General features: G+C 35.1%; 1 protein-coding gene across 2 annotated transcripts in view; it reads right to left on the bottom strand.

The window, feature by feature from the left end:
* The window catches only part of GOSR1 (golgi SNAP receptor complex member 1), a 47290-nt gene extending 25391 nt beyond the window's left edge, over positions 1-21899 (bottom strand). The window contains exons 1-6 of one of the 2 annotated variants that reach the window (XM_058560168.1): positions 21797-21899; positions 19372-19486; positions 16801-16888; positions 16323-16430; positions 13277-13368; positions 10494-10568 (exon numbers count right to left, since the gene is read on the bottom strand). In XM_058560168.1, coding sequence (XP_058416151.1) covers positions 10494-10568; positions 13277-13368; positions 16323-16430; positions 16801-16888; positions 19372-19486; positions 21797-21827 — 509 coding nt within the window. In that variant the 5' untranslated portion in view covers positions 21828-21899. Of the gene's footprint in view, positions 1-10493; positions 10569-13276; positions 13369-16322; positions 16431-16800; positions 16889-19365; positions 19487-21796 lie in introns of both variants that reach the window. The other variant, XM_058560167.1, reaches the window with a different exon arrangement.
* Positions 21900-24909: the final 3010 nt, after the last annotated feature.

Consider the following 24909-nt stretch of genomic DNA (forward strand, 5'->3'; position numbering starts at 1 on the left):
ATTTAAAAATCTTGCCACAAAGAAAACTCCAGCCTGAGATGGATTCACTGGTAAATTCTATCAAACATTTAAGGAAGAAATAAACACCAAACCTGTACAAACTCTTTCAGCAAATAGAAAAGGAGACATTTCCCAACTCATTTAATGGGGCCAATATCACCCTTACACTAAAATCAGACAAAGACATCTCAAGAAAAGAAAACTAAAGATATTTTTCACAAGCATAACGCAAAAATTCTTAATAATATAAATCTAGCAATATAGCAAAAGGATAATAAATATACCATGATAAAGTGGGGTTTATTTTAGGAATCAAGATTGGTTTAATGTTTGAAAATAATCAATGTAATTCACCATATTACAGCAATAAAGAAAAAAACAACTGATCACCTCAATAGATGAAAAAAAAAATATGAAAAAATTCAATCCTATTCATGATAAAAACTTTTAGCAAGTAAGAGCCCAGAAGCAATGACACCTCAATGGGAATAAGCACACTTAGCAGCCAGATCTTAGCTTCTGAACCACTCTCCAATCAAAGGAACCAAGGCTGCTTGGAGAAGTGGTTGATTCCAGAGCTGAGGTAGGGAAAATACATGATGAGCCATGAACATTCTGTGGTGCCAGATTGTAAAGAAAGTGCTCAAAAAAGGATGCGGCATGTCAAATGACAGAAGCTAACCTGAAGGAGTGGCCAAAGATGGAACAATTTGAACAGCAAAATAATGACAGTGCTGGTTTATAACCCACAGCATAAAATAAGTATCTACTGAGTCTACACTGATAAATAAATAATTAAATAAAATAAATGGAGAAGGGGCAGCTCTTCCTTATAAAATTCCAATTAATAAATGTACAAGGACTGATAGAAATAGCAAATCACTAGCAGGCAAATACCACAGGAATAATTAGGGAAGAAAGACTCACTAATGGATGCTAAAATTAGTGGGAAAAGTTTGAGGAGAAACAGGGTATTTGCATAGTCTCAAAGCATCTTCCCCTATATTTATTAATTACAATGGGAAATATAGTAATTTTACAGTGGAGAAACCTGGTAGACACCACCTTAACTAAGCAATCTAGATGAACATTATTAATAATGAGAAATATTGACATGACATATATACCCTGCTAAAATGCTTTAAGAAGGGCCCAACATATCACTGTATGGGCAATTTGCCAAAATCGCATAAGCTCATGACAATAACACTTCAGAGTACTAGTCAGTTATTTTTGTAGAATGTCCCTCAACTTGGGTTTGTCTGATGTTTTTTCATGACAAATTAAGGTTAGGCAATTTTATCACAGATTGGAGGAGACGAAGGAGACATGACAAATAAATGCAATATAGAATCCTGACTTGGATCTGGGAATATAAAAAGAATATTAGTAGAAAAATTGGTGGATGACATCTGCAGTTTAGTTAATATTATTGTACTAATGTTGATTTCCTGATTTTGATAATTGTACTAAGGTTATATAAGACAATAACATTAGGAAAGCCGGGTGAAGGGTATACGAGATTCTTTGTACTATTTTTGTAATTTTTCTGTAAGTCTAAAACTATTTTAAAATAAAAGGCTAAAAAACCAACCAACAAAAAACAACTCTCAGCAAAATAGAAAGAGAAAGGTTCTTCTTCAGTCTGATTAAGGGCATGTACAAAAACTCTGTGAATATCAAAGGATACATGATTCCCCCTAAACTACAAAACAAGGCAAGAATATCCGCACTAACCACTTCTCTTCAACATTGTGTTGGAGGTCGTATCCACACAATAAGGGAGGAAGGGGATAAAAGGAATACAGATTGGAAAGGAAGAAATAAAACTATATTCTTAGATAACATGATTATGTACACAGAAAATCTCCAAGGATTTACCAAGAAGCTATTACGACTAATAAGTAAACTTAGCAAGGTCACAGGATGAAAGGTTATATATAATAATCAATTATATTTCTATACTAGAAAAAACAATTTGAAAATTTAAAATTTAGAATTCCATTTACAATCACATCCCAAAACAAGAAATATTTAAAGATAAGTTTAACATAATTTGTGCAAGACTTGTATGTTGAAAACCATAAAACGCTACAAGACATTAAATGAGACCTAAATAAATGGAAAAACATACTGTGTTCCTACATTGGAAGATTTGCTATTGTTAAGATGGCAATTCTCCCCAAATTGTTTTATAGATTCAATGTAATCTTATTTAAAATCACAGCAGCTTTTTTACAATCTGATTGTAAAATTTATACGGAAATGCAAAGGACCCAGAAGAGCCAAACAATTCTGAAAATACAGAACAGTTAGAAGACTTGCATTATCTCATTTGAAGACTTACTATAAAGCTATAGTACTCAAAACAGTAAGCCACTGGCATAAAGATGAACCTATATGGGTCAAAGGAACAAAACAGAGTTCAGAAATAAACCAACTGATATGAGATCAATTAAGTCTCAACAAAAGATGCCAATATAATTCAATGAGGGAAAGGAGTCTTTTCAACAAATGGTGCTGAAACAACAGGCTATCCATGGTAAACAAATGAATCTTGACCCTTAACTCACACCATACACAAAAATGAAGTCAAAATGCTAAAACTATAAAAATTCTGGAAGAAAACAAAGGACAAAATATTTGCAACCTTAGAATAGGTCAAGATTTCTTACGCTGAAAATAAATGAACCATAAAAGAAAAAACTGATAACTGGACTTCAACAAATGTAAAAGCTCTGCTCTTTTGAAAAGTCACCATTATGAAAATGAAAAGGCAAGTCACGAGCTCAAGAAAATATTTGCAAAACCTCTATCTGACAAAGGACTTGTGTAAGAGTATAGAAAGAACTCTTACAACTCAATAGTAAGACGACAAAAAGCTCAATTAAAAAATGGGCAAAATATCTGAACAGGCACTTCACTAAAGAAGATGTACAAATGGCCAATAAGCACTTGAAAGGATGCTTATCATTAGTCATCAGAGAAAGGCAAATCAAAACCACAATGAGATACCATTACACATCTATCAGAATGGCTAAAATAGAAGGATTGACAATATCAAATGTTTACAAGGACTTAAAGCAAGCGAAACTCTCAATATGGTATTGACGGGAAGGCAAAAATGGTATAACCACTTTGGAAAACAGTTTGACAGTTTCCTATAAAGTAAACACATACTTACACTTACCATACAACCCAACAATACAATTCCTAGGTATTTACTCAAGATAAATGAAAACATATGACCACACAAAATTTTGTCTATGAATATTCACAGCACCTTTATTTGTAACAGCCCAAAACTAAAAACAACCCAAATATCCATCAATGGGTGAATGGATAAACAAATCCATATATTGAGGTATATCGTACAATGGAAATTATCGTTATAGAAAGGAAGCGACTACTGATACAAAAAACAAATAGATGAATCTTAGCAACATTACGCTAAGTGCAAGTAGTATATATTGTATGAATTCATTTATATGCAATTCTGGAAAAGGTAAAACTAATCTATAGTGACAGAGCTGTCTGGGACTGGGGAACAGAGATTGACTACAAAGAAGCATGGTACTTTTTTGGGGTAATAAAAATGTTCTATATCTTGACTGTGGTGGGCAGTTAAAAGAGTATATACATTTGTTAAAACTTACTGAACTGTAAACTTAAAATGGCTACATTTTCATTATAAGTAAATTATACCTTTTATATTTGATTTATGAAAACAATGGCAGCCTTAGACTAACTCCATATAACCTTTCAGTTCACCCCTCCACTGCCATCTCTTGCTCTATATGGGGCTGCCTTTTCAGGGCCATGAGTAAGGCCTGTAATCTGGGAGAGGGTTTGCAGGTAGGCAACAAATGAATGACATTTCTAATATATCCATATTGATAATTTATCAGGAATGATACAGGTAAAAAAAAAAAAAAAAAAAAAGAAAGGTATGTTCGTAAGGTTCAAGTCTCACCTGTTCCCAAAACTCTTCTTCATTTGGCAAACACCTACTCATCCTTCAAGACTCAAATCAAATGTTTTACTTCTATAAAGCCCTTTCAGAAGCTTTAGCAGAGTTAAACACTCCTTTTAACGTGATCCTATAGTAGTATACACAAACCTCTCCATATATTAAAGTATTTATTACTTTGAACTATAATTACTTGTTAACATTTCTGTTCTGCCCCAACTCCCACCCTCGCTGAGCTCACTGAAGACAGGGTAGAATGCCACTATGTTCTATTCTCTTCCCTATCTCCAACACCTAGTACAATGCTTTCCATGTCAATAGATGTTCAACAAATGCTTGTTAAAACAACCAAAACTGATACAAAAAATTTATATGCATTCAATAAATGCAAAGAAACAGATGGAATCAACTGGAATTTGAGAACTCTCATCTAAAAATAATAAAGGTTATGAATAAATAAACCATTCACTCCACTAACAAAACTCTAAGGAGTAATAAATGAAGAGAATGATTTAAAAACACACTCTGAGTTTTAATAGATAATCAGGGTTAGCTGACATTCATCTATTCCAACATGCCATTTTGACAGTGAAGGGCCCCAGAGGGCTGGAGTCTCTGTCACCTAGCTCTAAGTACACAATTCTAGTGTACTAGTCTACTTTTCTATTCTAACGCCACTATGGGCAAGAATGGCTCAATGTAATTAGAGAATTGGTCTACTATACATCAGGCACTGTACTAGGTAAACTTGACACACTTCATCTCTAATCGTTGCAACACTTTGCAAAATAAGGAAGATTTTTCCCGTTTAAAAGACAGTAGACAGCCAGAGGGTTTAAGGCCTTTGCCCCAAAATATACAGTTCACATGAGGATTTGAATTCAGGTCTGTCTGGCTTCAAAGCCCATGCCCTCTCCATTGTGCCAATTCAAGGAATAAATCCATTAAGATATCTTAGTCAAGATAAAAGTGGCAAATTAATGAGAGGAAAAATTAAAAAAAAAATGTTTAATTCTATAAACCAAGAAGTCAATTATTTATATGTTCTTATGATGTGATGCAATTAAGTGGAATTACATTTAGGAACTGATAAATTATGGTAATATTTTAAATATCTTGACCACTTTGAAATACTGCCAAGGGTCTTTTAAAAATGTCAAAGATTTTTAAGCTGATGTCCTTAATATATCCAGTCTTCAACTCCAGTTGTAATTGTGACATGCCCACAAATCAGACTACTTTCATGAAAACAAACAGTCTCCAAGTATGGATGAAATTCCTCAGCTTAACTCCTTAGCTGGTTCTATATAATTTCAAAGTTCGTCCCTCTTCCTTCAACTCTCTCGTTAGTTTTATTATTCTTGGCAATAAAAAAAATCTCACCGATTGGCTTCCTATAAATTTGTGAATGAAAATTGCAATTTCTCTTTGCTAGGTTTTCTTTTTAGCTGCCACCTCTGGGGAGGAGGAAGTGTTATTATGATGTGGGCCAAAGACAAATAATTGGCCTAAAATGAGAGGGTAGATGGCAAATAAGTTTCATCTTGTGGACTAATTCTAACTAATTTCTGTCTGGAGCACTATGTAAAGGATTCTGAGGCTGCAGCTGGAGGCACTCAGGAAGGAAACAAAGAGTAGTTAAGAAAAGTAAGTGGAGAACCAGTAAATTTCAGCGTTACAAGTAGCCTAGGTTTTCAAGGAAGGAAAAGATTAACACTATCAAATGAGGTAGAGCAGTCAAACAATATGAAGAATGAAAAACGTCTATTAGATTTGGCACTCAGGAGGTTACCGATGTCCCTAGTGACAACATGCTCAGTAGAGTTGTGAGAGAAGAAGTCAACAGGCTAAGGAGGAAATGAGTACTGACACAAAGATAGAAAGTATATTTATAAATTAGAGAGATAGAGCCAGTATATAGGATGACTGAAGAGTAGAATATTTGATGTAGCAGATAAGGATAGAGACAAAAGCCAGATGAATGCATTGGCTTTCCCAGGAGAAATACTCCATCCTCTAAAAACTCTAGGAAAGGGGTAGAGAAGGGTACTCCTACAAGTAAATTTGTAGGAAAGAGCAAAAAGTTAAAAATTTCAGTGAAGTAGGAGGTAAGGACCTCTTTTTTAGGTGAAGGGACAGGAGAGTCAAGAAGAGAAGAGAGAAAGTTTTGGTAGAGAATGAGAGAGAACTAAACAGAGTTAAGCAAGCAAAAGATATCGAGCAATACTGAATACCCAGATGAGGTTGGAAATGATGAATTTAAAACAGGGTTAATCTGTATATTGGGTGCTTTTCTCTCGCCCTCAGATATAGGAGAAGAACAGTAGACTGAGGATTGGGTTGGCATTTTACAGGGGCACAGCAGAAAGACAGGAGCAGAGGAAAGGCCAAATGCTGGAAGTATTTCAGTTAGTCAACCATGAGACCTAGGCTAGCTAGGGTAGGAGGAGAGGTTGTAAGAAGAAAAATAGGAGACAAGCTAGTGATGCTGTAGACAGGCTTGAAAGGATAAAGTGTGTTGGTCATAGTGAGAGGCCAGAGTTGAAGATTTCTGAGGTGGTAGAATTACAGATGACAAGAGGAAGGTTGCAGCCCTGGTAAAAGGTGGCTAATTTTCACCTGAAGATGATCGCCAATATTAAAGAAGCCCAGGAAGAGGCTAACCTCCTTCTATTTGTGTACACTTACCTCCTAATCCAAGTTTCTCACCACTACTGAGAATCTCTGAAATTTGTCAGCTTCATTAAAGTGAATATGGAAGACATGCTTTTATTCAAAATGGCAAAATGCTTCTAGAGCAAAAGCACAAATGCTTGGTCAGATACTGACTGTATGACGTTGAACAAATCACAGCTTTTTAAGGCCTCAGGTAACTCAGTCTGTCTATCATCTTTATTCCTTAATTTCCCATCTATAAAAATAGCAATAATACAATCAGCCCTACATCCTTTAAAAATAAATATGTAGACAGACAAGATCATAAAAGCAGAAGTTCTTTAAGGGGAAAAAAAGAACTTTAAAATACAAAACTAACTCAGATACTTCTTTCAAAAAGGAAAATATAAGGGAGCACTGAAAGAGAACAATTATATAAAGGAAGAAAAATGAATCCAAATAGCAACCAAAGAGCTCATAGGAATGCATTTATAGTCCAGCGAAAAGCAAATAGCTACAACCTTGACACAATTCAAAGTCAGCATTTTCTTCTGACTGACATACTGAGACAGACTCAGGAAAAGACAAGCCAAAAATGAAAGCTACCTTATCCACCATATAGGAAGAGAAATTTCTGTCCTCCATAAGATAAACTGTTAGATGCTAACAATATTAATTTTTAGACAAAAAGAGTATTAAGGGGAGCTGGTAAAAACAATTCATTACAAAGTCAATTTTTTAAGTTTGGCATTCATTTATAAACATTGTTTTACTCTTTTTCAAGGAACAAATATGTACTTTTGAAATAAGTTGTAGCAATTTACATAAACATGAAAAAAACAATATTTTATGAAGAATCAAATAAAAAATGCTTCTGCCATAAAAAGTCTGACCCTACTGCACAAAATCAAACTAATTACCTGAGTTACTGAGTATTGAAAAAAACCTCTATTCATGAAAGACCAAAATAAAAAGTACCCTCGCAGCAAATCCAGCCAATTAATTACAAACGGGCTTGATGAAATATTTTATCCCTTGCTGTCCATATCACTTTTAGGTTAATTTAACTATTACTTCTTAATGCTTCTTTTGCTTGGCTGTTAACGTACGTTTTCTCTAATGAAAATGTATTCCTTATATTAAAAAAAAACACTGCCTGAGAATTTTCACTTATCTTTGTGGCAGGAATTAAAAAAAAAAAAAATCAAAATATCAGTGTTAGTATGGGTATTGCGGAATGTTTATGTATATGCTACTAAAAGGACTCTAAACTAGCAAATCTTTGGAAGGACATTTGACAATATTATACCAAAAGCTTTAAAAATGAATACATTCTTTAATCCTGTAATTCCAATTCTAGGAACTTATCATAAGGAAATAGTTATGGATATATGCAAAGACTTCAGTATGTGTAACAGTAAAAACTGGAAATAATCCAAAAGGCCAACATTAGGGAAATGGTTACACGAATTACAGTTTATCTGTATTATGGAATATATACACTATTAAAAGTTAAAAGAATTATTCAAAAACAAACAAAAAAATCATCAAATAACATAGGAAAAGGCTCACAATTACTGATGAGTAAAAAATGGTTACAGACTGTACTAATGAGTGATTCGTCTTTTTTGTGTTGTTGAATTATTAATACTTTCTAAAATAAGTACTACAAAGAATATTTATAGTTTTTCTATTAAAAAAAGTTATTCTAAAAAAATCTTGTCAATTCTTCCTCAAAGCACTTTGCAAATGAAATACGGAAACAATACTGAAAAAAACAGAGAAAGTTTTTCATATTATTTTGTACACATATTTGCATATTTGTCCATAATTTTATATTATCTTATTACCTAACAAGTATTTGTAATTTATACAAAAGATTTATTTTTCAAAAATGTATTTGGAAGCTTTGTATTCTAATATTGAGAGCAAGGACTAAGCCCTTGTTTTTAGTCTCAACAATTCCCCTAATTCATCAGAAGCTCATATTCCATTTTACTTTAAACTACATCCTGCTCCAGTTTCTCTCTGTACACAATGAGTACATACAAACTTCTTCACAAGAATGTTGACAGGAATATACAGAAAGTATATTATACACTATATATATATATCATATACTATGATATACATATTTATACTATGATATACATATTTATACTATGATATATATATCATATACTATGATATACATATATCATATACTATATACATAAAGTATATATTTGTCTGAGAAACAAAAATGGAAAAACATCTTTTGATTTCCAATCATCTCTTCATTTTTATAACCCTAAACAAATTACTTAAGCTGTGTGTCTCTAAATTGTTATATTTTTTTCTGTAAATGGACAATATTAAACTCCTGAAGAGTTTTCTTTGAATTATTAAAAGAAACGCAAAACTGGAAATTTTCATAAACAATGTATTCTGAAATAATAAAAGATATTAACTTATGTAATTACTCTGGTATACTCTTCTCAGCATCAAAATCATTCCTAAAGTAATTAAACTACTGCATTTCTGTTTAATTTCTTTTTGAAGTAATAAATATAAAAACACTGATGCAATCTAATCTTTATTTTGTGCTCCTTGAGTTATCTTACCCCCTAAATTACTCTGTACCCCAAGAATATTTTAATATAATTTTAGATGTAATGCAAAATTCTTTTTATGGTGGTCTTTATCAAATACAAAAGGAACTACCAAAGCTATGAATAACTATAAACTAAACATACTCTAGGAAAGACTGCCCCCTTGTGTCAATCAATAATATTCAACAGATTAAGAAAGAACACAAAAACTATTTCCAACACTAGAAGCATCCAGACTTCTAAAAAGGTCTTGATCTTTCCATGTTCTAATTTCAACAGCTTATATTTAAAGTGGTGATCTTTAAAGAAAAATGAACAGTACATTAAGCTCATACGGATATGACTAATTTATGACATTCAACAGCAAATATCAGCATAATTCATAACATTTAACTATCACGGATATTAGCTGCTCAAATGCTTAGAGGCTGAGCTCACAGAGATAAGTAATTTTTTGAGCCTTAAGTTCTACAACAAAATACAGAGAAAATAATTAAAGAAACCGTACATTCAGAGAAAAAATAGATGAAGCAGGGATCGAGCATGGTGACTTGCTTTAAAATATATATATAGTTCATCCAAGTTTTTAGGCATTTTCTTCTGAAATCTTGGGAAATAGATTTTCTTTGGATTTGAGGTATGGCCAATTATCCTTTATAAAGTTTCTTGACATATATTAGTTGGTATCAGGCCATTCAAACATAAGTCAGTATCAGTATTATTACTAATAACTTACAGTAGTGGACAAAAGTATTAGAGCAATAGACTTGCTAAAGAAAAGAAACATTAAGGCAATAAAGGACATATTACAGGGCCGGCTCCGTGGCTTAGCGGTTAAGTGCGCGCGCTCTGATGCTGGCGGCCCGGGTTCGGATCCCGGGCACGCCCCAAGGCACCACTTCTCCGACCAACCCGAGGCCGAGTCCCACGTACAGCAACTAGAAGGATGTGAACCTATGACATACAACTATCTACTGGGGCTTTGGGGGGAAAAAAATGAATAAATAAAATCTTTAAAAAAAAAAAAAAAGGACATATTACAGGTAACAATTAAGTGTGAATGCAGATTTTGGATATTTGACAGGGTAGTATCTTTGTTAATTATGGTCAGAACAGTTGCAATTCCATTTCTTCCGAATAGGGTCATTAGAAGAATAAAATGAATTGCAATGATAAAGCACTCACTATAATAAAAACCATAATATGTTTGTTACATAAGTAAATGAATTAATAGGTATAGAAAACTACATAGTGTGCATACATTCAATAATACCTACTTTCGAAGATGATCATGTTCTTTCAAAAATAGTTCAGTTCTTCTGTTGTTTACTCCAGACCCACTTTTATATGACCTAGAACAAAATGGAGAAAATTTATGAACATTTTTGGCAGATATTACAAAAAAAGATTAAGTGACTGACTCTAGAAATACCCAAAGCGGATAAACTGAGCCTTGCCATTGTTTTGTTTTGTTTTGTTTTTGCTGAGGAAGAGTCACCTTGAGCTAACATCTGTTGCCAATCTTCCTCTTTTTTTGCTTGAGGAAGATCAGCCCTGAGCTAATATTCATGCCAAACTTCCTCTATTTTTTATGTGGGACACCACCACAGCACGGCTGACGAGTGGCCTAGGTCCACGCCTGGGATCTGAACATGCAAACCCAGGCCGCCAAAGTGGAGTGCACCGAACCTTTAACCACTATGGTACAGAGCTGACCCCAAAACCTCTCCAGTTTTCAATTAACAATTAAAAGGTATAATCCTTTTCATCTCCTTCTAAAAATGACATCTATTATAAATAGATAAATACGAATGCCTCTCTCATTTAAGCCTAAGAGTTTATTATTTTTCAGCAAAATAATCCAACATTCTTAAACAAATAAACAAAAACTTTACTTTTCCTTTCTTTGTCTATTATCTCCTATATCTTTATTTTCTTCAAGTGGAAGTAAAACTTTGGACTGATTACTACACAGCACATGGGGTGGTGAAGCTACTGAAAGAGAATGTTTTCCTTCACAACAGTACATGCAGTCCATCAATAGAAGCCTCAGGAGCACTAAAATGAAGCTAAAGATCTGACAATTCTGGCGTACTTAAGAACTTCTATTTTGGTCCTAAGTGCATTAAAGTTTAAAAGAAAATGCTTTGTATCACTACTATCAACACTTTCATGTTTCTGTTCTTTACTTTATCAAGAACAAAATAAAAATTCAAGGAACTGCACATATACTGCAGTAAGACAAAAGAGGGTCATGCTGCTAAAACTGAACTAGATACTGGCTGAGAGGCAGTGCTAATGTTCACAGCACAGCGGGAAAGAAAACATCAGGAAAAGCAGCATGACATAACCAAGAACACACTGGACTTGGAAGACTGATGATTTGGATTTAAATCTGTACTCCATCGTTTATTAGCCATTTAACCTGACACAAGTCTCTTAGTATCTAGTTTTATAAAATAGGACTAATAATTTCTGTCTATATCAAAAGATTATATGAAGTCAAAAAGAGATAATATGTGGAAAAGTGGTATGTAATTGCAAAAAACTTTAAAACGTCAGTTATTACTACTATATCTCATCTCACTAACCATATTCTGCCTCGTATTATATAAATTTGAGTATGTGCCCTACTCCTCTTTAGCACCTAGATTATAAACGCCTAGAGAGCCAAGTTGGTCTTTTCATTTCTACCTTCTACTATGACTGACACAGTGCCCTACTCATGGTTGGTAATCAGAAAATAATTTAATGAATGGATGAACAAGTTTTCCTTTATGATCATCTTTCAGAAAGCCAGTTATTACAGTGGGCTGTATTCCAGTGTTTCCCACAAACTGTGAGGGAGCTAAATGCCTATACATTAAAGGCTGTCCCCTACTGGTTCTCAATGCATTCCTTAAAATATATATGTAAATAGACTGTACATCTATTACATGTTCCTGAGAACTAAAGATATTACAAAATTCCTAATTATGGCAAAAATATTTAGTTTTTTACTCCATGTTACACAAAGTACATATGACTAAACATAAAAAACAAAAATAAAACAGAGATAAACAATAAAAATTTATTTTCCAAGATAATTTCTGGAGGTAGAAATATAACTTTGGTGGCTGGATAACCCTGGGTTAGAGTTTCAAACAAAAATTTTGAATGCGACGAATATTAAATTATTTTTGCTGCAGAGCTGTCTTACTGTTATAACAAAATAAAGGATCTCTAAGAAAATGTTTCTCAGGGTACACAGGATATATATCAGTTTATGAATGGTAATGTAAATAACCATTTATGAGACATAAGTATCATACTTATGAAACATAAATATCATAAACTTATCACATGAGACAATGATAGCCATCAATAGATGGTCTAAAAGTGGGAAAGTCTGCAGTTTTAATCAGATGCCCCATGGATTTAACATTGTCATTCACGTTCAGTTGTGAAAAAAATCTCAAAAACGTGTATGAAATGCTAGACTATATTACTGAAGGTGTGGTACAGGGATGGAAGAAAAGAACAAATCTTTAAAATTATGGATTGAGATCAGCATGAAAATGTTGGGAGTCCTTCAATAATTTGACATAAGGCTATAAGTTTGTATAAAATCTGTAAAAAACAGATATTTCTGATTCCAGGGAAGTAAAGGCTACGTTGATAGCTACCTGAATATATAATTATTGGGGCAAGGGAGAAGGTAGGGGGATAGGTGGTAATCAGGAAGGGAAACACGGGGAGCTTCAGTTACTGGTAATGTTACAATTTTTAAGGTGGGTGGTAGATCAGAGAAAAACCCATGAAGATATCACCTAAACTGGAATTTGAACGAAGACAGGAAAGTCAAGGTTGGCAGGAGTCAATGACAAAACAAGGGAAGCTGGAGATAAAACCAGCAAAGTAGATTAGGACCATATTGTAGCAGCAATGTTTAAAAAACAGTGAAATGGGAATGAGAAATCTTGAAACATGGTTCTCCTACTCAAGTAGCTGTTAATCATGGATATATTCTCAATCTAAATATGAATAAACATCCCACAAGATAATATAAAAGGTAACTTACTCAATATCCTTTCGTACTGATCCCAAGAGATTCTCCCTTTCCCGTATTGCCATAAAGTTTGCTTTGGTTTTATGGAATTCATGTGTATAATCCTGCAATAAATCAACATCCGGTCTCAACATAATTATATATTTTCATCTTACTGAGCCAGTTATGTATTGTCATCCTTTTAGAAATTTCAGTCAAAAAAACTGCTATTTAAGAAATAAAATTGCCAAGAGGTTAAAATAACATTATAATCACTTTCCTGAAGAATGCCCAACTTCTTTCAAATGAAAACAATTTGGTGCTAGGGTAATGGTGCCACTAAATCACTATTCTTCATATGTTCTAGCACCTTGTCTTACGGGGCAGAATTGTAAAGAAAAAAATAACTCTAAGATAAAATGACTTCAAATAGCCTAAGAGAAAACTTGAGGGGCTCTTTCTACTCCTTAGTGTACTCAATGGGGCTTATTTTCAGATTTCATCCTTTTGGAATTCCCAAAGAAAGTTAATGTCTAAACTAATCAAAGAACAAAACCAAGAGAACTGTAAACAAAATAATCTTTAAATATTTTGCTTTCTTTTTCTATTACCATACTTTTAAGATATTAAGAAATATTCATTACTTTTTTAAATTAAGAGATGTATATATCAAGAAGATGAAAAGCATAATCCTATCTTCCAGCGAGCCCATACTGACCCTTTTAAAACAAAAATAACACATGAACATAGGGCGAGTACTAAAAGAGCACCAAAAGGAATAAAAGTAAAACCATCCTGGCTCCATAGTTCATAACATTATCATCACTTTCTTTTATTTTCTTTCAGGAGATGTTTTTGCATATACAAGCTTGTCTATTATTTCTTTCATTTATGCTAAAGAAATCATATGGTATTCTGCTATACATCTCGTTTTTTGTAGTTCATAAAATACCAAGAAATCTTTCCATATTAGCAAACAGAAATCTGTATTCTTTATAAAAGCTATATAAAATTCTACCTTATGGCTCTATTATAATTTAATAAATTCCCTGCTGATAAATATTTTAGTTGCTTTCATTTTTTTCTGTTAAAAAATGCTGCAATAAACATTCTTTTATATATATTTTATAGAACCTCTCTTTTTTAAGTGTATTTAAAGAGTAAATGCCCAGCAGAAGAACTGGATCAAAGAATCTTATATTTAAATTTTGATAGCACTTAAACTGCCTTCTATAAAGACTGCACCAATTTATGTCCCCAGCAAATGGATGAGTGCCCATTTTTCTATACTCTTGCCAATAATGGGTTACAAATGTTTCAATATTTGCTAATCCGACAGGTGAAAAATCACGTCGCATTTTGATTTGTCTATTTTTATTTGGGAATGTGGCCAAAGATCTTTCTATGGTTTTGGTCACTCATTTGCTGTAAACAGCAAGTTCATATCCTTTGCCCATTTTCCTATTAGTTTGTCTTTTTTTAATTTCTATTATTTGTATACTAAACAAACTAGTCATTTGTTATAGTTTCTGGTATTAGGTCTTGCATACAGTCCTTTAATACCCAAATTGTATAAGTTCACCCATGCTTTATTTTGAACTTTTATGGTTTCTTTTTCTACTTGTAAATCTTTGATCCATTTGGAATTTATTCTGGATGGGAGGAATGAGATAGAAATTGAGGTTTTCATTTTCCCCCCAAATAATTAGCCATTGTTACAGCTCTATTTATTTTATAATCCCTCTTTTTCCCACTGATTTAAAATACCTCCTTTATCAGAAACTAAATTTCTACACACATTTGGGTCTATATATGAACTCTGTTCTATTGGTCTATTTTTTCTCTAGATCAAACTGTCTTAATTATTCCAGATTCTTCACAGGTTTTAATATCTGGTAGAACTAGGCATCTTTTACTACTTATCTTCATTTTCACATTTTTTTTCTTGTTTATTCTTGAACTTTGGTGTCATTTTGCCAATTAAAAAACAATGAAACAAAGAAACAAAAAACGCTGCTATTTCCATTGGGATAGCAATCAATTCACAGGCTGATTTAGAGAGGAATCTTCCCATCCAAAAGCAGAGTAAATCTTCTTTTATGTTCCTCAGTAGAGTTTTATACATACAAGTCCTATACATTCTTATTAAATTTATACATAAGGATTTTACAGTTTCTTCCATTGTATTTCCTAACAGATTATTGCTCATATGTAGGAAAACTACTTGCCTTTATATATCAATTTTGTAATCCACCATCTTACTGAATTTGTTTCTAATTTTGGGGGGTTAGTTTTCTTGTCATATTAGATATATAATCTTATCACTGCTACATAATACAAATTTCATCTCTTCCTTTCCAATATTTATATCCTGTTTCTTTTCACTGTCTAATTGCACCACCAAGAACTTCCAAAACAATGTTAAACATCTATGGTGATTGTGGATATCCTATTCCTTCAATGGGAATGCTTTTAGTGCTAGCTTTTAATGTGATATACACATTTTTACATTAGGTAAAGCATCCTTCTATTCTAATTTTTAAGAAGAGTTTTTAAAATTAGAAACAGTTGCTGAATTTTTTCAATATTAAAAATATCTGCCTTTCTATTTGTACTACTATATTTTTAACACGCCCATAAGAAAATGTTTAAGAGTTTATTTAATTTTATTGGTACACTTTTAATATTTTCTCAAACAATATATTAAATAAAGTAAATTACACCTCTTCCATGTTATCTTCAAAGCCTGATGAAAGTATACTCTAAACCACTGTATAATGACCACTGGCTATTTCACTGTTACAGTTAGCTAGCAAGGTCTCTCACAGTAGAAGTATATTTATCTACTGATGAATATTATTCTATTTTACTAGGCAAAAGCAAGAGCTATTAGACATTTTCAGAGTTTTATAATACCAAGGGAAAAAAAAGTAAAATAAGACAAACTTCTATAGCATGGCATTTACCCTCTCAGAAGACTTTTCCCTTCGTTCTCTTAAATACATGTGTACACATTCTACAGGGATTAAAAAAAAAAGAACTTCCTATAATAACAAAAATCTTAAGCCCAAAATATTACCTGTAATATGTCTCTATGTCGCTGTAACGTATGCATCAGTGCTGCATTCAAGGAGGGGACACCCGCGCTGTTGGTATACTCTGCCATTTTATCATTTACTCCTGTAAGCTAAAAAAAAAGAAGCAATACTGAAAACCAATAAAAATATTTTAGAAAGCACTATAAAGAGATAAAAGTAAGTTATTTGCCTGTATGTCCTTTTGGATAACAGCAAAAAACAAACAAACAAACAAAAAACAACAAGAAGACAGCACACAATGTCAGTATTTCCCCCAAATAATTCATAAAGGCTAAAATAATATTCATAGGATCTGGGAATGGCTGTCATCAAAATTCAAGTGGCCTGGGGAGGCACATATCTTGAATGAAAGGGTGACTTCAATAAACACGTCTGCAGTAATATAATCTAGTATCATAACTAACAAACACACAGTTATTAGCAAAATAGCCATTTAGCCGATGGCTGTTAAGTGCTTACCCTTGCCAAAAGCTGTTCAATCTCAATTGCCATTGTTTCAAACATTCTGTCTTGGCTTGATCCATTTAAAAGAGGTGTTGTGTCAGAGCTAAAGAGAAGTTCAAATAAAGAGAATCCATTACTTAAACCCAATCCTTTAAAAAATATTTAAAATAATAAGGTAATTAGTGTTGGGTTTTTTTTTTTTTTTTTGGTGAGGAAGATTTGCCCTGAGCTGACATCTGTGCCAATCTTCCTCTATTTTGTATGTGGGAGGCTTCCACAGCATGGCTGATGAGCAGAGTAGGTCCAATGAACCTATGAACCTGGGCCGCCAAAGTGGAGGGTAATTATTCTTAAAGAGGTCAAGTGGAACCCCTGAGATCTCTCTGTTTCTTAAGAAGCTATAATTTTATAGGAGTTTTCCTATAAAGATCACATATCCTAAATATTAAATTCAGTATAAAATATAATTGAATGTAAGATTTTCCCAAGCTTTAATACATCCAATCTTCATAATGTAAAGAAATTCCAAATGCTTGTTTACTGCCCCAGATGAAAGTAACTTAAGCTATGGCAGTGCCCAACTGAATGCTGAATCTGAAAGAACAAATCACGTGAAAAAAAACCACAGAACTATGTAGTATGGCATATAAGAAGAGCCATAAAATGTACTAGTTGTAAGTCCTTCCAGCTCTTTCATGTGGGACACCGCCTCAGCACGGCTTGATGAGCAGTAGTAGGTCTGTGCCCAGGATCCGAACCAGCGAACCCCGGTCACCCAAGTGGAACGTGCGAACTTAACTGCTGCACCACTGGGCTGGCCCCTGTATCCCTTAACAATTAGGAGTTTTAAAATTGTATACTCACTGGCATAGCCAAGTGGGAGACTTCAGGAAAAATGCTTTCCAATGATAAAATAAGTTTACTCATAGAAAAGGACATTCCTTATTCTCTTTACTTGCTAAGTAAAGGCAAGCCCCGCAAAATGCACTGCAATCAAAGCTATGTGATATGCCAATAGCTTTCTTTTAGGTCCTCGAGTCAATATGTTGGCCCTGCTATCTTTAATTTTAATTCTTTAATAATGTGCCCTTACTAAAAAGAAGCAACACTTTGGCTAGTGTTGAGGGCTCTGGAGATAGAAAAACCTAGGTTCAAACCCAAGATCAGTTTTTGTTGTTGTTATTATTATTAGCTGAAAAAATATCCTGCCTACCACCAATCCTCAAAAAAGTATGTAAAATAAAGAGAGGATAACAACTAACAACTCTGCTACCGGCAATTCTACTGCTACGTATATACAAATATTTTATAGGTAAAAATGTTCCCAGTAGCCTTTATATAAAGCGCTTAAAACAGGACCTGACACATAATGAACACTCTGTGTCAGCTATTAAAATTATTATTAATTAGCAAAAATTAGAAACAACATGCAACTATAGAATAAATTGTGATAAAATCATACAATGTAATACTATATGTTGAAAATGAATATACCACAGTTAAATATATCTACAGCTGAATCTCAAAGATAACGTTAAACAAAAAAGAAAACTGCAAAATAACTATAGTAGGATCCCATGAACTGTTCAGGAACACAAACATATGTAGTAAAAATATATGGAGATTATGGGGAGGGAGCAAATGAAATGCCATCCAGGGTTTCAACTGAATTGTTAACGATTATTTCTTAAAATGGGAGATAGGCATGTGGGAGTCCATTACATCTAAGACACTTTCCAAGCATCTTAAAGATTTCCTAAAATTCTTTGAAGCAAGTGGATGTGAGCATAAGATTCAACGTGAGCATAAGATTCAAAGAACTTATTTTCCATATGTTCAATACAGCTGTATACCAGATGCTCAAAAAAGAAGCAAAATTAAAAGCAGCTCAGATGATTAATAGTGAGGACACATACTGCATTAGATCCATTCTAAAACACCAGAAAAGCAGTACGTATATTTTGCATTTAGGTAGCTCCTCAGCTCCATTTAGCAATCAGAAGCTATAAGAAATACAATGTGGGCAAATCCACCACATTTCCTTACAAACGCTGAACTAGAAACTCTTATCTCTGACACAAACTCATTCTTAAGCATTGGCATTTTCCTCCTAACACTGTCACAGTCTTTGCCAAAGGATCCCAAATAAATGCTAGTCTCAAGAATTAAGAAGAATTTATATAAATTAATAAAAAATAAAACAATCAATAACAAAATAAAACACCAAAAATTCACCAAAATGACCAAGGTACAGAATTATATATTTTGGTTTAGTTTTTAATGCTTTAAAAACATTATTTAGGGGCCTGCTCCGTGGCTTAGTGGTTAAGTGCTCGCGCTCTGCTGCTGGCGGCCCGGGTTTGGATTCCGGGTGCGCACCGATGCACTGCTTGTCAGGCCATGCTGTGGCGGCGTCCCACATAAAGTGGAGGAAGATGGGCACTGATGTTAGCTCAGGGCCAGTCTTCCTCAGTAAAAAAGAGGAGGATTGGCATGGATGTTAGCTCAGGGCTGATGTTCCTCACTCACACAGAAAAACATTATTTACTCTAAGACATAAGAGACAGAATCTGGTACTACCTATACCTGTCGCGTCTTCCATCTCGGGCACTGCTGTGACTATAACTGGTACATAGTTTACTGAAGGAAACTAGTTTCAGGTCAAGTTCATTTTCCAGCTGTCGAGCCTGTTTCCTCAGATCTTTAAAAAATTATAAAAGCAAATAATTAGACATAACAAGTCCATCAGTAGACATGAAAATCATAAAACTAACCGGAAGAAAACAAACAATGCAAATGATCACATATTGATCTAGATCCTCCCATAAAGAAGTGTTATAAGGACAAAACCAAGTATTTACCCAGGAAAGCAAATTGTCACTTATTTAAACTTCAGATGGGACAAGAAGGGGAGGGACAGTGGGAGACACAAAATTTCAGCTTTATCTCAAAAACAGCTAGACAACAAATGTCCTAACATCCACGAAATTATTTCTATAGCAGTAACTAAAATTTCATAATTTGGAGGAAAACAGAAGAGAATACAAATCACAAAGGAACTGGTTTCTGACCAGCATTATATTAGTTTACCAGCTATCTTTACGACAAGAAACCACGACTGTTTTTGACAGAGATTTTCCTATCTCTTTATGTCCCAAAGCTTTATTAGCCTTATGAAATTCTTAATAGTAGAATGACTTAGCGATTGAGCATAAAGAAAAAATAATCATAGACAAAGATAAAAAAAATTCCTTAAGTTTACTGAAAGAAAGTTGGAGAGGCTGAAACTAACAATAAACAACGAGCCACTAACAGGGTTAGACCTAAGTATGACAGAAATAAGAGCATAAGTTTTAAAACAAACAAGCAAAGAAACTGGTATAGTAGTCTGGCATGTAAGTGGTTGAGTGAGAGAAGCCAAAGTTCAGAAACCCACATCTAGATGTGAGTACTCTCATTCATGGTGAAGCAAGGTCCAAATAAAAGGGCTGAAACGTAGGAAGGAATAATGTAAGGATCTCATCTTTCCGGAATAAGGAATACAAAACATTATTTCAATATACTTATCAGCCAGAAGTAAAAAGCAGAGTAATACAGTGGAGAACATTTGCCCAGAGACCAAATCTCAGTTAGAATCTCAGCTCAGCCTAAAAATCTGAGATTCTAAGAACTGGCTCTGTGATTTATTGACAATCTACTTTATGCACCTCAGCTTTTTGTTTTTTAAACCCCTACTTTCGAGATTTTTCTATGCATTAGTAATCATGTGTTTAAAGCCCCTAGCACAGAGTAGGTTGTCAATAATAAGCTCTATAATTATTATAGCACGGTGCGTCAAAAAACCATAGTCTACTGACTTGTATTAAAGATACCAACAGCCACTTCTACATAATTTAAAAATATTTTCTAGCTAGTACACACATTTCAAATTGGCATTTTAATACGTGTTTTAAACTATAAGCATGCTCTTCTGTAATTAGTAACTGATTTTCTAACAGAAAACATCAAGCAAAAGCACTTTGAAAAGTATAACAGGTAAGTATGGATGAACTTAGAATCAAGTTTCTTAGACCAAGTATCTGATAGTAACAATACTGTTATTTGTGGTGGGTTTCCAGAGGTTTCAGTGGGTAGCAATAGGAAATAGGTTAAAAGGGGTAAGAGATTCTGAGAATAGTTTCTATGCTGCAGTAAAGCAAAGAGACAACTGAAAGAAAAAGGTGAGCCTCCTCTGATTTTTGTTCATCATCACGGTCCAGGAATGAGTTTTAGGTGAGTCCACTTTATCGGACCATATTTTCAGGAATTAAACAAACGTACTTGTCAAATCACAAGACGGTTTTTTGGTAGAAGAGGTATATAGCAAATGCAATAATGACAATTCACAGTGGTTCTCCCAACTTTCTCTTTTTAACAAAACCCATCTCTAGAGCAGAAGGCAAAGTTATTTCCTCCGCCTTCAAAAGCCGACTCGACACCCAGTCCTCGAAGTCCCAGCCTGAAGCTGCCAAGGGGACCCAGTAAGAGACATTCCACTTACACAATTTCCCTCTGTGGACCGGACTGACCAGTTCCTCCTTTCGCTTTTCCTACCCAACTGTCCAACAGCGACCTCAACTCGAACGCGCTGACTCCCCCAGTCTCCTGGGCTCGGATCTTCTCTCTCAACACTCGTTTCCTCTCCGAGCTCGTAGCCCAAGCCCCTTCGTCCAAGTTCCGCTACCCCCTCAACCCAGTCCTCCTCCGCCGACTCAGGCCCCTCTTCCCTCCGTCCCCGCTCAGCCCTCTCTGGCCAACCCTGCCCCAGGTCCCGCTGCCTGGCAGGTCAGCCCCTGGCCCGGACCGTCCGGTCTCCGCCGCCCCCAGGCCCCGGGCTCCCACTAGACGAGCCCCGCCCCTCAGCCCGGCCGCTCCGGAGACCAGGCTCTTTCCTCCGCTGCCTGCCCCAAGCCCCGTCCGCACTCAGCCCCTCTGCCCCTCGGCTGGATCCACCCGGAGGCTTCCCCCTCACCTTCCCAGTAATTGCTGGTTCCTGCCGCCATCTTTGTTGTCCAACGTCAGTCTGGCTAGGAGAGCCGAGGCGCAGCGAGCCACAGAATCACCTCTGAACCTTCTTCCGCCCTGGCGCCAGGGCCGATGGGATACGTGAGCTTCCGCAGACACCGCCACCTGGCGGGCAGTTCATCATTGTACAGCTTTTGAGGAGCGAGGCTGACAAGTTTAGCTTTAGCGCCTGACACTCCCTGAACGTCTGTCATCCTCGTGTTCATATCCGGTCTCCGCGCCCCAAACCTGCATCATCGCCCTCAGCTCGGCTTATCTGCTCTCAGCAAGGGCCTGCTTGGCTGAGAAGAAAATTATCCTCAGACCCAACTCCCTGTTACCCTCACCTTCTCTCAAATGTATATTTCCCTTCTCAGAGTCAGACTCTTTTGGGGTTTTTTTTTGCTATTGAATTGTATGAGTTCTTTATATGTTTTGGATATTAACCTCTTATCAGGTATATGATTTGCAAATATTCTCTCCCATTCCATAGGTTGCCTTTTCATTGTGTTGATGGTTTCCTTTGCTGTACGGAAGATTTTTAGTTTGATGTAGTTCCACTTGTTTATATTTGCTTTTGTTGCCTTTACTTTTGGAGTCAGATCCAAAAAATCGTCGCCAAGACCGATGCTAAGGAGCTTACTGCCTATGTTTTCTTCCAGGAGTTTTGTGGTTTCAAGTCTTACATTCAAGTCTTTAATCCATTTTGAATTAATTTTTGTGTATGGTGTAAGATAGTAGTCTAGTTTCATTGTTTTGCAAGTGGCTGTCCAGTTTTCCCAACACCATTTATTGACGAGACTGTCCTTTCCGCGTTGTATATTCTTGACTCCTTTGTCATAGATTAATTTACCATATATGCATGGGTTTATTTCTGGGCTCTCTATTCTGCTCTGTTGATCTATACGTCTGTTTTTATGCCAAGACCCTACTGTTTTGTTTATTATAGCTTTGTAACGTAGTTTGAAATCAGGGAGAGTGATGCCTCCAGCTTTGTTCTTTCTTCTCAAGATGGCTTTGGCTATTCAGGATCTTTTGTGGTTCCATACAAATTTTAGGATTGTTCTATTTCTGTGGAAAATGCCATTGGAATTTTGATAGGGATTACATTGAATCTGTACCTTGCTTTGGGTAGTATGGACATTTTAACAATATTAATTCTTCTGATCCATGAGCACAGAATATCTTTTTATTTATTTGTGTCGTCTTCAGTTTCTTTCATCAATGTTTTATAGTTTTCAGTGTAAAGGTCTTTCACCTTCTTGGTTAAATGTATTCCTATGTATTTTAATCTTTGATGCAATTATAAATGGGATTGTTTTCTTAATTTCTGTTTCTGATAGTTCATTGTAAGTCAGAGCCAGAGGCTCCTTTCTTCCCGAGACCAACCCCTTGATCCTACCTCTACCTGTGCTCCATTATCCCCCTATCTCTGGTATATGTGCTCTTCTTTTCCACTGGTTGCCTTTTCCTCCGTCTACAGAAGTTATAGTCCCAGCCTTCTTTCCTTTCCAGTCACCAAATCTAGAAAGTATGTGCTAACTGCTTCCACGTGCTCTCATCTTGACCCCTCAGCCCGTTAAAACTGCTGTCCTGGGGCTGGCCTGGTGGTGTAGTGGTTAAGTTTGGCATGCTCCGCTTCTGTGGCTCTGGGTTTGCAGCCCAGATCCCAGGTATGGACCTACGCACCGCTCATCAAGGCATGCTGTGGTGGTGTCCCATACACAAAATGGAGGAAGATTGGCACGAGTGTTGGCTCAGGGACAATCTTCCTCAAGGAAAAAGAGGAAGACTGGCAATAGATGTTAGCTCAGGGCCGATCTTCCTCGCACACAAAACATCTGCTGTCCAAACCCACGCTTTATAGATACATAAATGATCACAGTCTGCTTGTGTCCACGTTTTACCAGTTCTAGTGAAGTGTAGAAACCTTACCTCCTGTAAAGTCCTTTTGCTCAATCCCATTATAATTGCCTTTAGTATTTCCTCTACATTCATTGAGAACCACATCAGATGTTATAATTTTTGCTTCAACTGTCAGACATAATTTACAGAATTCAAAAGGAGAAGGAAAGCCTACTGTATTTACCCATATTTAACTCTTTCTACTTTTCTTTCTTCCTTCCTGGTGTTCCAAGATTCCTTTGTTATTATTTTCTTTCTGTTTCAAGAACTTCCTTGAGACATTTTTTAAAGAGATCAGTTGGAGACAAATGCTATTAATTTTTCCTCATTTGAGAATGTCTTGCTTTCCTCTTCATTCCTGAAAGATATTGTTGCTAGATATAGAATCTGGGGCTGATGATTTCTTATTTTCAGCACTTGAAACATGTGCCAATTCCTTGGGGCCTCCACAGTTTGTGATGAGAAATTGGCCATTATTTGAATTGTTTTTCCCCTATAGCCAAGGTATCTTTTCTCTCTCACTGCTTTCAAAATCTTTTCTTTAGTTTTTAGAAGTTTGATTATGATGTGTCTTGGTGTAGATTTCTTTGGTTTTTTTCCTGTTTGGGGTTTGCTCAGCTTCTTGAATTTTAGGTTTATGTCTTTTGCCAAATTTGGAAAATTTTCAGGCGTTATTTCTTCTAATACTTTTTCTGCCCCATACCCTTTCTCCTCTCCTTCTGAAACTCTGATGACGTAAATGCTAGATCTTTTGTTATAGTCCTGCATATCCCTGAGGCTCTACTAATTTTTTTCAGTCTATTTTTTGTTTTTCTGATTGGGTAATTTCTACTCTTCTGTCTTCAAGTTCACTGACAGCATGTCTGTCCTCTATTCTGCTGTTGAGCCCATTCACTGAGTTTTTTATTTGAATCATTGTATTTTTCAGATATAAAATTTCCATTTGTTTCCTCATTATGTCTTCTATTTCTTTGCTGAGACTTTCTGTTTCTTTGCTGAGCCTCTTTATATTGTTTGTTCTCAGTTTATTTGTAGTTGCTTATTAAAATATTTTTATATTTTTGTCAGATAATTCCAACATCTGTGTCAACTTGATGTTGGCATCTGTTGATTGTCTTTTTTCGTTCAACTTGAAATTTCCTGGGTCCTTGGTATAATGATTGATTTTTCATTATA

This window comes from Diceros bicornis, chromosome 18 (assembly GCF_020826845.1).
Source record: "Diceros bicornis minor isolate mBicDic1 chromosome 18, mDicBic1.mat.cur, whole genome shotgun sequence".
Taxonomy (NCBI): domain Eukaryota; kingdom Metazoa; phylum Chordata; class Mammalia; order Perissodactyla; family Rhinocerotidae; genus Diceros; species Diceros bicornis.